General features: G+C 38.9%; 1 protein-coding gene across 2 annotated transcripts; it reads right to left on the bottom strand.

Annotated features, from left to right (window-relative positions):
• Positions 1-2,614: 2,614 nt before the first annotated feature.
• On the bottom strand, positions 2,615-9,913 carry LOC131520254 (SLIT and NTRK-like protein 5). Of its 2 annotated transcripts, none has more exons than XM_058769518.1 (2): positions 9,443-9,913; positions 2,615-7,819 (listed from the first exon to the last, which is right to left on the bottom strand). In XM_058769518.1, the coding sequence occupies exon 2, from the start codon at positions 7,760-7,762 to the stop codon at positions 5,159-5,161; it is 2,604 nt and encodes an 867-aa protein (XP_058625501.1). In that variant the 5' UTR covers positions 7,763-7,819; positions 9,443-9,913; the 3' UTR covers positions 2,615-5,158. The 2 variants fall into 2 exon arrangements, with proteins under 2 accessions (XP_058625501.1, XP_058632640.1); XM_058776657.1 differs by lacking the exon at positions 9,443-9,913 and adding an exon at positions 8,629-9,051.
• Between the last annotated feature and the right edge of the window lie 5,306 nt (positions 9,914-15,219).

Genomic DNA, 15,219 nt, shown 5'->3' with positions numbered 1-15,219 from the left:
TAAACCAACACACAACCCATCAGGGTGTCACAGGCACCGGTGCTGATAAGCAAATACAACAGTGGTCTGCTGAAACCCGAATATATTTTATAATGCTACAGGATCAATTCACACATAAACACATAGGGTTATATCAGGCTCACTATATGAGGGTGATCTCATGTATTTGAGCAAAGTGTACAGTGCTAAATAAACGTGATTAATTAATTTAATTTTAGGAACAGCATGAACTGACCTATTAATTAGATGTACTACTGTATGAATCTCAAAGGATGCATACATATTTATACATCTATAAAATTCATGCTTACAAATACAAATGAGATCACATTTCCACGTCATCCAAGAGATGTTGCCATTACATGGGGCAGAACAGTAAATAACATGTTGGAATGTTCGTGCAAGCTGTTAAAAATGTCATATTAAGTAACAGATTAATAACAGCAACATAATATGCTCTTGAGAAACCACTTGAGGTTTGTGGTGTCCTTTTAAGAGATTTGCACATTTGTATTCATTTCTGGATTTAATTTAGTGTATTTTTCTTTGACAGAAAAAGTTTCACAAAAGAAAACACTGCAGGTGGACAAACATTCATCTGCAAGTTTTAGGTAAAATACAAATCTCCAAACTTACGCTGACCTACATTAAATTATATTTAGCTCTCGCGAAATGAGAACAGCATCGCTGCATTGACGTCAACATCAGGCTTTCCTTTCTAATTCTCTTTGCTTCAGTTGTTAGTTTAGCCCAATGAAATCTAAAGGGAGTTGAGATGAGAACAAATTAGTCGTGTTTTCGCACATAAAACAGCCTGCAGCTCCTGGAGAGGGGCCTTTTTGGTGTCTCTTTGTTACGCTCATTTCTCTACCAGTTTAAAACTGCTAATTCACCAAAAATATCCTAATTAAAACATTTTTTCCACAACAATCCGGGAAGATGAAGCCACATTGGCTGCCATTTGAGGAATATGAATGCAGTTATATGAAGCACAGTTAGCCATGTTTATGGTAATTTCCCTTGGATTAGCCAGTAACCAACAGGTGTCTAGTTGCTATGGCGACCGCTGGCAATTACCAGCCCATAAGCATGGCTAACTGTGTTTCTCACAGCACCCGAGAACTTGGCCACGAGCAGTGCGCTTTATTCGCTTGAATGGATGAAGTATGCAATCTGAATACTTTAGCTATATAAACCACTTTATTTGCTTCTAGGGGCCCATCGAGGCCCAAAGCAGGCCTTGTCCACTGTCCAAATCGACTGGATACTACTGAACACTTGATTTTAAGGATAAACACAGGCAGGACCAAACCCTAAACCATTCAATGCGTAATTATCTCCATTAACTCTTGGCATAGCTTGTGCAAGTAAAGCAATATATTTCCAATTTTGCATTACGTAGCATGTCCTACATAACTTCAGCTGCACAAAGGAAATAAGCGCAGCATAACAATATCTTGAATATAATATAGGAGTTCATAAAATAAAAGCACACTAAAAAGGGCTACATTTAGGATTTATGTGGTTGAACTGCAAATACAATTACCATGCATTTGGATTACACAGTTTTAACATAAAGCAATAAACTTAATGCGATTCCATACATAACTCAAACAGATTTTTTACCAGCGCTAATAAACTGAGTGTATTTCCAATACACAGTAACCCATTTTATATATGTATAATTAACAATTCACATTTGTTTCAGTCTTACGCATTTTAACATATTGAATGTTCCTTGTTCTATAGCTAGCCATATTTGAACCATATTCTTTTTTTTTTCTTGTTCTATGAATTTTGAAAATAAGATTATGTAACTAAAATCAAATTGATGCAAATAGCTCTTATCTGTTTTAATGTATGTATCATTACATTTATTAGTTTATGGGAAAATTGTGTAATCCCAATGGATGGACATTTTCTTTGCAATTTAAAATACTTCTTAAATGTAGGCCTATTTTTTATTTATTTATTTTATTATTAGTATTATTATTATTTATTTATTTATTTTGGAGTGTAAAAACAATACAAGAAAACAATTCAAAACACACAAACAACACCATACAGCAGTGACAGACCTGCAGAGATGCATGTAATGCAAAACATTTCATTAACCTGCTTAAAAACACCCACATAGGGAGCCAAAGAATTGCATAATGACATAAATAAAAAAAATAATAAGAATAATAAATAAATAACTAAACCATTCAGAAAACCCGTATGGAAAGGTGTGTAAACAAATTAGCAATAAATAGCAAACAAGACTTTGATCATCTCCAGGCCAGACGGCAAACTAGCATTGTTACAGAGTTATAAAATGACTCCCAACCTGCAAAATTATCGCACTTTAACGTTTCCCCACGGCTCAAGGAGTTCCATTAAATACCATGATTAAACTAATCAACAGACTCATTGGTGCCTGTCAGATATCATCGCTGCCTTCTCAATTAGCCAAACCTCCTTGAACTCAATTGCAAATGTCGTCAATCTCATGCCATCTCCCTCCCAGGTTCTCTGCTGCAATGACCCCCAAAAAAAAGAACGGGATAAGTGAAATAATCAGTGGGGAAATTAAACATCGTAGCCTCCCCTGACGGCCCCTCCCAAAGCCCATCATGCCGATTAAGAGGCATCATTTGCGATTTGTGGATTTGGAAGTATGCAACTGATGTTTTCGTCTTACTTTTGTGCCACCAAATGAGTAATGCAGCCCTCGCTGTTGAAAATATCCTTTGGTTCAGAGCACACATTAGCTCGGTGGCCAAAAACAATATCAGCTAATGGTACGAGGCATGCGTTAAAATGGAGATAATTTTGGTGATGGGGCTGGGAATGTTCAGTTCCGTATTGCACAATTTTGGAATGCATCCTAAACATGCAATGACTGCGGGTTTTGTCGACAACCTTGGAAGAACGGCACCCATGGCATTTGACCTTCTGATGCTGATATCCTTGACGCAGATGGATGCAAATGAAGTTTTCTTGCTGTAGAGCTTGAACCCAGGAGACAGATCCAGAAGACTCCAATTATGTTTTCTGAAGATGTTGTTTCGATTCAACGCTCAAAGTTTTATTTATGCCTGCTAATTCAGAGGTTATTGAATAATAAAAAAAAAAATGACAGAGAGAAAGGCAACGTACAATCCAAAATAGGTTTACATGGTCAAGAATGAAAAAAAAAAAAAATTAAAAATGCACAGTCCCCTGACAATCAACTCTTTCACGTTATTAATTACGTTAACAACCCTCAGCAGCGCATCAGTGTGTAACAGTATGTCAAGGTCGGTCCTCTCATAATAGCCCCTTTGTGGCTTTACAACACTGCGACTCACCCTCCTCAGCTTATAAAGACAAGTTGTCAGGTTACCCAAATTATTCAAGCCCCTCATCCTTAGATGCAGCCTTCATTTTCCGCAGCTATAAAAAGATCCACATCATGCTCAAAGTGGAATAGGACCCTTGAGCCTAGTGAGGCACTGGGTACAAAGCAGACCTCTTTATCATTGAGTAGAGGGCCAGGTCAGCTTCCCTCCCAGCTTCCTCTCAACACTCGACACAGCAATTTAAAATCCACCGGCAGATACAGCTGTTCCAATATTTTAGTCTGTCATGGTATAGAGGGCAAATGGTGAAGTTCTTTTAAAGCACCTCTAAAGATCAAAGTAGCATTGAAATAATCCATCGATCTAAACAACTAGCAATCTCCAAAAGGAGTTTGCGATCGTTCGATGCAAACCCTCGTTTTGAAAGCATCTGCTTGCATATTGCTAGAACGCTATAATTTCACCCGTTCGTAATAGTAGTTTACCTCTATTATTAGCATAAGGCAGAATAGCTGTTATCGATTTCTTGTTGTTTCCTACACTGTAAGAACAGTTGACCCTATTTAGTGCCGTATCGTGTGCTCCGCTCTCCTGCTTGAAGAATAAGGGGTTTGTGAGCAGAACCAATACATACAAACTACCTGAGTTGAGAGGTTTGCCAAGTAACAGGCTTGGTGGTATTGATCTGAGCTATTGAATTAACTCCTGTCAACTTACAATGGGCCTACAATTGTTGGTTACCTGGTGAAAGCTATAATCAAGCTGGTTTTAATTTCCAAGAACATTCTATAAGAACCGACATCATATTTATTGATGACATAAACATATTTTGGTCAATATAGTGCAATAAGTGCAAAGCAATCAAAACAATGAAAACGATAAGGGAAAGAGAATTGCGAATGCTTGTATAAAAATAGGTGTTACATTAAAATATCAGTATTACACAACATAATTATTACTTCAATTATTATTTATGAATTTTGATATAACATATTAAAAATACATATTAAGAATGAATACACATATTCATTTTTAATATATAATATTTCTTCTAATGTTAGCTGGGAAGACCCTGTGGCCTTCCATCTTCCAAAAAAGTGCAGACAGCATACAAAGACACTTTTCCTTTGAAATTGTTAAATGATGCAAAGTCTCTCTTCGACATTGGGGTGTGCCACTGCTGAAAAAAAGCCACTTGTACAATGCAAGCTACAGTAAGTGATCGGAAACTACAAACGAAATGTTCGTACAGAGAATCATGAGACATGACACACATAATATTGATGAGCATTGAAAAAATGTTGAAAATACATGGCAAAGAGTATACCAATAAATACAGTACTTACTTACAGACTAAAGCAGAGAAATTGTCCTGCTCAATTGGATGCGCTGCTGTATAGTGTTTCTGTCAGAAAGTTGTGTTTTTTTTTTTTTGTCTTTTGTTCTTGTATGTGAAACCCCTCCCCGACTCCCTTAAATTCACAATATTTGTATGATTATATTCCTGAAAATGTATTTGGGTGAGATTAACCTGTACACTTAGATTTATGCGTATTCAATCATCCACATAAAAAAATAGATTTTGCATCGCCAGTTTATATCACAACTCGTGCTTTAATCCAAGTTCCGCGAGCTCTATTTATTTATTTTCATTCTTAATTATTTCTGTAATGCCATGTGGTTCTGAAATTAAAGTAACATAGTTCGGCACACCCCACTTAAGGTTTTGGATTTTTTTTTTCTTTACGTTGATGTATATTGTGCCAAGGCACCCTCCAGTTTGAGTCAATACAAGGGGAAAAATGCTTCTACTGCATTTATAGATAGACCAAGATTTAAAACTGGCTCTGTGTTGTCTGTTTCTCAAGAACTTCGAGGTAGTCCGGCTCTATTTGAAGTTTTGCCTTTAGTTCCAAATAGTCGTTTCTATTGGGCTCCACAAAGACAGTACTTGGCGCTGTACCATATAGCATAGTCTCTCGTATTCCTTCAGGATGTAAGAACTGGCGCCTAACGTCGAAGTTTGGTTGGTATGTGTACGGGACGGGGCCAGTGTACTTATATTCAAACCTGCTGCCAGCAGTCGATGGGGATTTATCCGGCTCCAGGATCCCTCTGAAAAAATGTTCTGCATCCTGGACAGGGGATGGCTGCTCACGAGGCTCGATGGTGCTCACTGTGTAATTGGGGCTCCTCAAGGTGACCTCCTGGTCCTCGTCGGCATTACTCCTGTAGGTGACCTTGAGTTCGTGTAGATCGGGGTAATCCTCCACAGCGTTCCCTTCCCGGGACCTGTAGATTGGGTTTTTGCACATGTGACCTAACGGATGGGGGATGTATTCGTAGACGTGACCTGCTGGTGCCTTGACCTTGGGGACGGAGCGATTGCTATAGAGATTGTACTGCAGGTTGAAGGAACTCACATCAGAGTTGTTTGTGCTGGTACGGTCGCTCTGAGACTTTTTACGCCTCTTCATCACCACCACAAACAAGCCGGCTGCCACAAACACTGACATAATGAAAACAAGGAGGAGGCTGAGAATGAGGACAGACAGAGGAACATTACTGGAAGGGGTGTTAAACCTCTGGGGTGTCTCCGTGGTGGTGATCCTGTCTGCCGAAGGCTCCTCGGAAGGAACCACGGTGGACACGATGACATCGGAGTAATCTGGACACAACTGCTCAGAAGGGACGACACGCATATCCTGTCCCGCAAGCCGCTTGGGAGACACGCATTTGACGTCATTTACCACCGTTCCCGTGTTCAGCTGCTCCAGCCAGATCTTCATGCCGACCACATCGCAGGAGCACTCCCAAGGGTTCTCGAACAGGTCAATCTGAACCAGTGCTTTCAGCTGGTCCAGAACTCCGCTCACAGGCAGGTTTTGAAAATGGTTGCTGCGAAGGTTGAGGCGGGAGAGAGACAGACTAGAGAAGATGCCTCCTGGCAACGTTTTTAAAAGATTGTTATTGAGGAAAAGTAGCTGAAGGTTGGGCACAAAGCGGAAGGTGCCACCTACAATCTCTCGAATCTTATTATATTCTAAATACAAGTACTGCAGACTTTTTAGCCCAAAGAACATATCTGCTGTAAGTCTGTCAATCAAATTGCCATTCAAGTACAGCCTACGTAGGTTAATTAAATCCCCAAAGGCTCTGTCGTGTATGAGTGCTATCCGATTGTTTCCCAGGTGCAATAAATCCAGTCCCTCAGCCTCCACAAAGTCAGATCTACGCACGACAGGGATGTAGTTCCCTGTGAGATACATCTTTTTAGGATTGTATGGCTTGGGCTTCAGATCTGATATGTTCTCAATCTTCCTTTCCTGGCAGTTGACATTTAGCCCCAGGTCGGAGATTTGCAGATTGCATGTACAGGTGGTGGGGCAGTCCAAAGGCACGGGAGATTTGGTCTGAAAAGCAATGATGGGCCCGTAGTTGTAGGGGTTGACTGGGATTCGAGAAGTGGGCTTGGACTTGGTTTTGCTGGATTGGCGGGTGCCCTTGGTCGGCCTGGACGAGGATCGCAGGACGGCTGAAGATGTGGCTGATGCTGTCACGGCTGCCGGCGTAGTCTGGAAATAGCCGCTGGTGCTGAGCGGGGGTGGGGGGCGCATCTCGTACTCTGATATGGCCCTTCTGGGGCACAGTTCCTGCTTTGAGACCTCGTCCAGATCCCTGCCATGGAGCCTGAAAGGAGTCTCACATACCACCTCCCCCACCAGAGCTGTGTAGGCGATGCTCTCCAGCCAAGCCTTAAGCGCAATGAGCTCACAAGAACAATTCCACGGATTCTCCTCAAGCTGTAATTCCACTACTTTGTCCATATGCTCTAAAAGGCCGATGTAAGGGAACATTTTTAAGCGGTTGCCCCTAAGATCCAGGTGCGTCAAGGGCACGTTCCGGAAAATGTTTGTGGGCAGAGAGGACAACAAGTTGTCATTGAGAATCAGCACAGTCAGTTGTTGAAGCCTGCTCAGAGCATTAGGTTCAATAGTGCTAATGAAATTATAGTCTATCTGAAGGTATTCTAAGCTCTCAAGTCCGACAAAAGTGTCGTCCCTAAGAATGTCTATTTTGTTATTGTTCAAATGTAATCTCTTTAATCCCTGGAGTCCGTTGAATGCCCCGGTCTCCACCTCAGATATGTCATTATTACCTAAATGCAAAATGGTAACTCCGGTATAGTTGATAAAGTCATTGACAGACAGTCTTTTCAGCAAATTACCTGTCAGCAAAAGATGGTACATAGAAAACTGCACTGGGCTTATTTCCGACAGCCGCACAATGCCCCTGTTCTCACAACTGACCGTCAGAATTCCTTCCTTCTCCTCGCAAGTGCACAGATTCCTACAGATCTCCCCATAACTGTCATACATCTCAACCAGACTCAGAGATGTGGCAACCAGCAATATTATTTTCAGTATCCAGATATGCATTTTCTTGTGCAGGAATGGCCCAGCTCACTGTAGTGCAGTTGCAGTTTGGGGTGTCATCTAGAAAAGGAAAAGACGTGATGAATGTCTGTTACATGAACATGCAATCTCTACATCTGAAAACTACATTAAATGGTGGACAATCCAAAAATGTTACAGGAATATCTCAAAGACCAATTTGCAGGATCCTTCCCATTAATGTAAAGCAAATTCTTCCTGCCTAATGCAAAAGCAGATTCCGATATGAATAACCAATGTAAACTGTGCTTTAGCCTAAACTTTGCAATGCAAGAGGTCTTGAATTGATTCAATATCAGTGTTTAATAATATCAGAATAGTATCATACCAAACTCTATAAACGATATCTATGCAAATGCATTGATTTATTCAATACAATACATCATGCATATTATGCAATGCTCATGATATTGCAAATACAACCACATTTCTTTTCATCACGGCATTCAGGCACATTTACAAAGACATGGGTGTGGGGGTGGGGTGGGGGGGTAGAGAGCGCTATTGCTTCTTTGAAATTTAAAGTAACATTGACTGGCAGAAATACTCTCCAATGCGCAATTTGGAATGCATTTCCAACATATTATCCGGCGGCATCTCAACTCAAAGATGCAAAACGAAAAGCCAGTTGCTCGTGCACTGAACAAATCGACATCTCTCCATGGTTTCCAACTTGAACATCTGCCGCTGAACGAGACAGATGAACAAATCTACATATCATTGTCACGCTACAAAATGCTTTAAAACATATCATGTAAGTCTTTATTTATTTATTTAATTATTTTTTTTTCTCTCTCTTAAAACAGATACACTCGCCATACCCCAATGCAAATAATATTTCCCGTACTCACCCCACATATCCGACGACTTCAGTTTTGATCAACTCTCAACCAGTATCGAAGTTAAACCTCGGAGTGCACGACACATCTACGTTTCACAAAGGTGCCTATGTTGAATTTCTCCCTTTGATGCTATATGTGACAGTCATAGCTCATCCCTCAGGCGACAAAGACGCGAGTTGATTAAAAGCAAAAGCGACGTCATCGATTATAGCCCGATTCCATCTTGATGGGGAGCAAACAATACTATATTAAACCATTTTGTTGTGTAGAAGCATTTGTATTCATGCTAATCAACCCCTCTCTCTCTCACACACTCTCTATCTCCCCCCTCTCTCCCACATAAACACACACTTGGACGCACGAAGATACTCACACACACATTCAAAGATACAGCACATAAGTCTAAGGCGCTATAATACGACCCAAAAGTCTACGCTGGTCATGTCGATCTTCCAGAAATCGAATAAAAAAAAAATAATAATAATAAAAAAACGATTAAGAAGTAAACAGCAATAATAACTAAGCCGATCATCACAAAACAGCTCATTCATCGGGCACATAAAGCCGGTCTTTCCAAAGCAACGCGTAATGCCTCATAATTGAGGTTCCTAAATCTAACGCCCGAAGCTTGTGAAGCACATATGAAGTTGTGTAACGCATACATAACTGAATATTTCACAAGCCGACACAAGTGTTCAAGAGGTAGTTTTCTATGCCAGCGCGATAACTGCGTTTCAGCACCACGGACAGCTCCAGCCGCAGCAAAACGGGGCTTCGCATGAGATGGCTTGCTTTGCTTTGGAAGACAATCCATGTTTCTTACCCGCTTAAACGTGGTAAATTCGAAAACATCATGAGCACGGCCAATCCATAACCTTGAAGACACCGGTGCCTCTTTAGCCCGACTGTATAATAATCCGTGAAGTGGTTCGTGATCAGCCTGGGTATCGCAAACTCTCCCTGGAAACGTGACGGTCAGCTGGCTGAAAATAGGAAAAACGCAAGTTTAGGAATTTATCTGGATGTACATTGCTGTTCCCTGGCAAAATCCAACCAGTGCAATGTCCATTTTAAACGAAATGTATCCACAAGCGAGGCAGTCTATCCCTTTTTCTCAGAAACGGACGCGCAAAGTACGCATCCCCGAGACGCTTGTGAGTGGTACGGCTGGTATCGCGTTGTATATTGCCGGATGTACATGTGATTTCTTCGCAGATCTCTGGTTCCTCCAATGCAGTGTTGTCTGTTTTCATATTTCTCTATTTTTTATTCTTGTTTTGGCAAGAGGTTTCCATAAATCCGTCTTTGGAGATGTGTTGCCATCTTAACTAGTGTTTCAACTAGTGGAACTTGGATTTCCATTGGCTCACTGTTGCTGTACTGTCGTCAGATCAATTGTAAATTTGGGGCAGGGTGGAATATTTATGAGAGGACTTAAAATAAGAGCTTCGTGCACAATATGTTGCTCGCACACTGCCCTCTCTATCTTATTTTACGCAACAGCATAATTGAAGGGTGATGGCGATGGTAAGACAATCGAAGAGAGAAAGAAGATGAAGAAAAAAAGGCACTGTGTGTGTGTGTGTGTCAGAGAGAGAGAGAGAGAGAGAAAGAGAGAGAGAGAGAGAAATGCCCATAGAGGGCAGTGTAATTCGGTAAAATAATATTTTGCCATTTGTATGCAGTACACGACACATTTAACTTGTTATATCCTATAGTTCAGTTTCATTTTGTATAATGGGCACAAGGCATATGCAAATCAAAATTGCAGCCAATTTAATTTACACAGAAGAAAGGTATAGTAATGGATAAGACTGGCAATGCAAACTTTTATATTGTATTTTGTCATTTACTCAACCTAGGTGAGAGAGAAAGACCTCAAACAATGCTCCATCAACCACATTGCCATTAAGGCAGAGATCACCGTAACTGAAGTCACACCTGCAGATGTATATGGATGTCACTGTATTAGTATTATATATATATATATATATATATATAAATAAAAAATAGACTTACTTCTGGAGTAGCTTTTCAATGTAATACCAAATGCCATTTGTTAAAGGTAGCACAAAGCATACTTTTTTAAGCAAAACTTTTGACAAAGCAAAAGTTGTTAGGCTTTAAAAAGTAAAACAATATGCAATATTGTGCCACTTTGTGGCTGTGAAATAGCCCATAGTTAATGTGATGAACTACACCTGTTGTTAAAATCACTGCCAGAGCAGCTGATTAAACATCATTAAGCAAAATGCCTCTCTTACATCTGGCAAAATAAGCTCACGCAGCATTTGCTGTTTGGTTTGATGTTTTGTCAGTCATCTACTGCAAACAAAAACATTTTAGCATGGTTATTCCACACCATATAAGTATTCAAATACACACTTTCTAGGCCTGCAGTCCAGTGTGAGATGTTTTTCTGAAACACATTACCCTCCTTAACTGCCGGCCTTAGATTTATAAGGGCTCAGCTCCAATTACACCTCAAGAGCCACTGAGCACTCAGAGTGTAAATAGAATTAACTCTAGCATGCTAAAGCTCACATGTCCTAAGGAATCTCCTCCTTTGTCCTCTTTTGTATGCTAATTCGTAACGTCCACCTCCCTTCCCATTCCAATGAGGACAGTAAGCGAGTGTGACATCTACAACATCTTTAGCGTGGCATCGAAATTAACCACTAAGATGCATTAAATTATTTAAGTCACAGGCTGTGGCTAATCGCATTAAACGGCTACAGTTATAGGACATTTCCTGTTGTGAAGGACAAATCTCCAGAACTGAAATACCATTAACGTAATCTTTCAGAAAGTCCCACTCAGCATACAGTTACAGCCAAAATGCATTACAGTCACTGTTCTGCAAACCGTACTGCTTCACAATGTATAGTGCAAACTTTCCACAAATAGGCCACTACTTTTTCACAAATCAAAAAAAAAAAAAAAAAAATAAGACCTGGGCTGTGTCTAAGCAAGATTCATTAAAGTAATTCTACACACAGGAGTGTTTTAAGAAAGAACATGTGGTAAAATAAAATAAAAAAATTAAATGCACGTACATTTACATACAATACATTCTAAATTCTAGATTCTAAATCTAAATTTTAGATTTATTTAATTATTTATTTATTTGCATTAAACTTGTAATTACATTTATTCATTTTAAGAGTTTCAGTTTCATGTGTAAAGTGGCTTTGACCTCAAGTAAGACATACAGGTGCATCTCAATAAATTAGAATGTCATGGAAAAGTTCATTTATGTCAGTACTTTAACTCAAATTGTGAAACTCGTGTATTAAATAAATTCAACGCACACAGACTGAAGTAGTTTAAGTCTTTGGTTCTTTTAATTGTGATGATTTAGGCTCACATTTAACAAAAACCCACCAATTCACTATCTCAACAAATTAGAATACTTCATAAGACCGTTAAAAATACATTTTTAGTGAATTGTTGGCCTTCTGGAAAGTATGTTCATTTACTGTATATGTACTCAATACTTGGTAGAGGCTCCTTTTGCTTTAATTACTGCCTCAATTCGGTGTGGCATGGAGGTGATCAGTTTGTGGCACTGCTGAGGTGGTATGGAAGCCCAGGTTGCTTTGATAGCGGCCTTTAGGTCATCTGCTTTGTTGGGTCTGGTGTCTCTCATCTTCTTCTTGACAATACCCCATAGATTCTCTATGGGGTTCAGGTCAGGCGAGTTTGCTGGCCAGTCAACCACACCAACACCATGGTCATTGAACCAGCTTTTGGTACCTTTGGCAGTGTGGGCAGGTGCCAAGTCCTGCTGGAAAATGAAATCAGCATCTCCATAAAGCTTGTCAGCAGAAGGAAGCATGAAGTGCTCTAAAATTTCCTGGTAGATGGCTTCGTTGACTGTGGACTTCAGAAAACACAGTGGACCAACACCAGCAGATGACATGGCAGCCCAAAACATCACAGAATGTGGAAACTTCACACTGGACTTCAAGCAACATGGATTCTGTGCCTGGTTTCTCTCCTCTCTTCCTCCAGACTCTGGGACCTTGATTTCCAAATGAAATGCAAAATTTACTTAACCTGAAAAGAGAACTTTGGACCACTGAGCAACAGTCCAGTTATTTTTCTCCACAGGCCAGGTAAGACACTTCTGACGTTGTCTCTGCTTCAGAAGTGGCTTGGTAGCCCTTTTCCTGAAGACGTCTGAGCGTGGTGACTCTTGATGCACTGACTCCAGCTTCAATTCTCTCCTTGTGAAGCTCTCCCAAGTGTTTGAATCAGCTTTGCTTGACTGTATTCTCAAGCTTGCGGTCATCCCTGTTACTTGTGCAACTTTTCCTACCCAAATTCTTCCTTCCAGTCAACTTTGCATTTAATATGCTTTGATACAGCACTCTGTAAACAGCCACACCTTTCAGTAATGACCTTCTGTGACTTACCCTCTTTGTGGAGGGTGTCAATGTTCGTCTTCTGGATCATTGCCAAGTCAGCAGTCTTCTCCATTATTGTGGTTTCAAAGAACAAGAGATACCCGGAATTTATACTGTAGGGATGGTCATTTATTGAAACTCAAATGTAAATATTCTAATATTTTGAGATACTGATTTTTGACTTTCATGAGCTGTAAGCTCTAATCATCAAAATAAAAAAAATAAATAAATAAAAACTTTTGAAATGTTTTACTTCACATGCAATGAATCTAAAATAAATGAAAGTTTCACTTTTTGAAATAACTTACAAGAAAAAATTAACTTTTTCACGACATTCTAATTTGAGATGCATCTGTATACAGTACAATGAAAGATGATATGAAACTTTTTTTTTTGTATCATTCATGAGTGCATATGTGATGAGATACACTGAAGAATTAAAACATTTGTTGAAGATAAGCAATTTTATAGATTTTAAAATTGATCATTTTAAAATGACCTCACAATAACTCCTATATATGACAAAGTCAACTGATTATTCACTGGTGGAGAAATAGTCCACAACAAGAAAAATAAAGCTATATTTAATAAAAAACATCTGTAAATACTGATGTAGATCACTGGAAGGGAACTGAATTTGAAACATGTTGTCTTTACTCCTAGAAGAAGGGCTTACAGTCTTTTTGGTCAGATATGCATAATACACTTTCATAAAAATTAATGTTTTCCACCTAATAGAAAATACTATAAATTAAAACACAGAGTTACCTTTTTTAAGCTTAGGTATGCACCTTCAAATAAATGGAGGAGAAACGTATTACTTTGGATAATAACGTTGGTTTCATAAAGTATTTTCTGGCTCCAGAAAACAGACAAATATGCTATTTTCCAGAAAAAATAAGGTAATATACCTTGCACATTAGTACATACATCTAACTGACTCTCTTTGGCTTCCACTATGTTATTTTCCCAGAAATGCCAGGATAAACCACACTTTTTATGTATGTAAAAGCCTTTCCCACAAAGGACACCATAACCCCCCGGCCAAATGTCTCTAGACCTAACTTTACCGCAATAAAACGAGAGCTCACATATATGTTTCATTTATCAGCCAGTCATAAATCATATAAAGAGGTACTGAGGCATAACAAACACATCACTCCTGGATATTACAGCCAGTGTGAGAGTGCATATTCCATCTTGGCTTCTGCTCATAATGCGGGTCTTTGAGGGGGTTGTAATCAAAAGTTTCAAAGTTAAACCACAGCATTTATCAGCCGGCGCTCTGATGTAAAATGTCGACTAGGATTCCGACTGAGGGGAGATGAGATTACCTGTTTGACAGGTAAGACGGATTGTTGAAACACAGGGAGGCTGTATATGGGCTTACCTTTGTCACTGAACGCTGGTAAAGCACAAGCAGGAAACAAGAGCACAAGCGGAAGGAAATCTTCTTACTTGACACACTTGCATCAAGGTCATCAATAACAGAATAAGTGATCCAAGTAGATTTTTAGATCAAGTAGTGGCCCAAAACAAACAAACAAAAAAACAAAACAAAACCAAAATGGTTAAAGGCTTGTTTAAGCAATAAATATATTTAAATATAAGCAATTATATCATTTATATTTTAATGATTATTTTTATTTTTTATATCAAATTTTATCAATTGGTTATAATTTACAGCTGAATTATATTCTGCAATTCAATGCAATTTATCGAAGTTTAAAAATATTTATTTATTTATTTGTTTGTTTATTTGACTGAATCTCAGTTAAGATCAACCCCTACCCCCATCCATGGTGAACATCACCATGTCATCTATTTTAAGATTATTTATGTATTATTATGGAATTCTTCTTCTACTTATTCTTATTATTACTATTTGGAAGTAACTTTTGTTATATTAAATTACATCTTGCTTAAAGTTTTAGTATTTAGTTTTAGTATTTTTGTGTGCTTTTCTCATTTTTATTATTCAGATCTTAATGATCCCTATCTTTCTTTCTTTCTGTTTATTTACCCACCTACCTATCTACTAATTTATATTCACGTATATATTATTTATACTTCGTTTTCAAGTATCAATATCTTGTTCATGTTTTGATTTTATTTTATTTATTTTATTTTCACTTAACAAATCCATTTTTATTAGTTTTAGTTACATTGCAATGCGTGGCATGACAATATA

This window comes from Onychostoma macrolepis, chromosome 01 (genome assembly GCF_012432095.1).
Source record: "Onychostoma macrolepis isolate SWU-2019 chromosome 01, ASM1243209v1, whole genome shotgun sequence".
NCBI classification, from domain to species: domain Eukaryota; kingdom Metazoa; phylum Chordata; class Actinopteri; order Cypriniformes; family Cyprinidae; genus Onychostoma; species Onychostoma macrolepis.
This window is presented reverse-complemented; position numbering and strand designations above follow the sequence as displayed.

What these genes read in the sequence shown, in the direction of transcription:
- LOC131520254 (XM_058769518.1), bottom strand. Translation starts at nt 7,762, where the DNA reads ATGCATATCTGGATACTGAAAATAATATTGCTGGTTGCCACATCTCTG.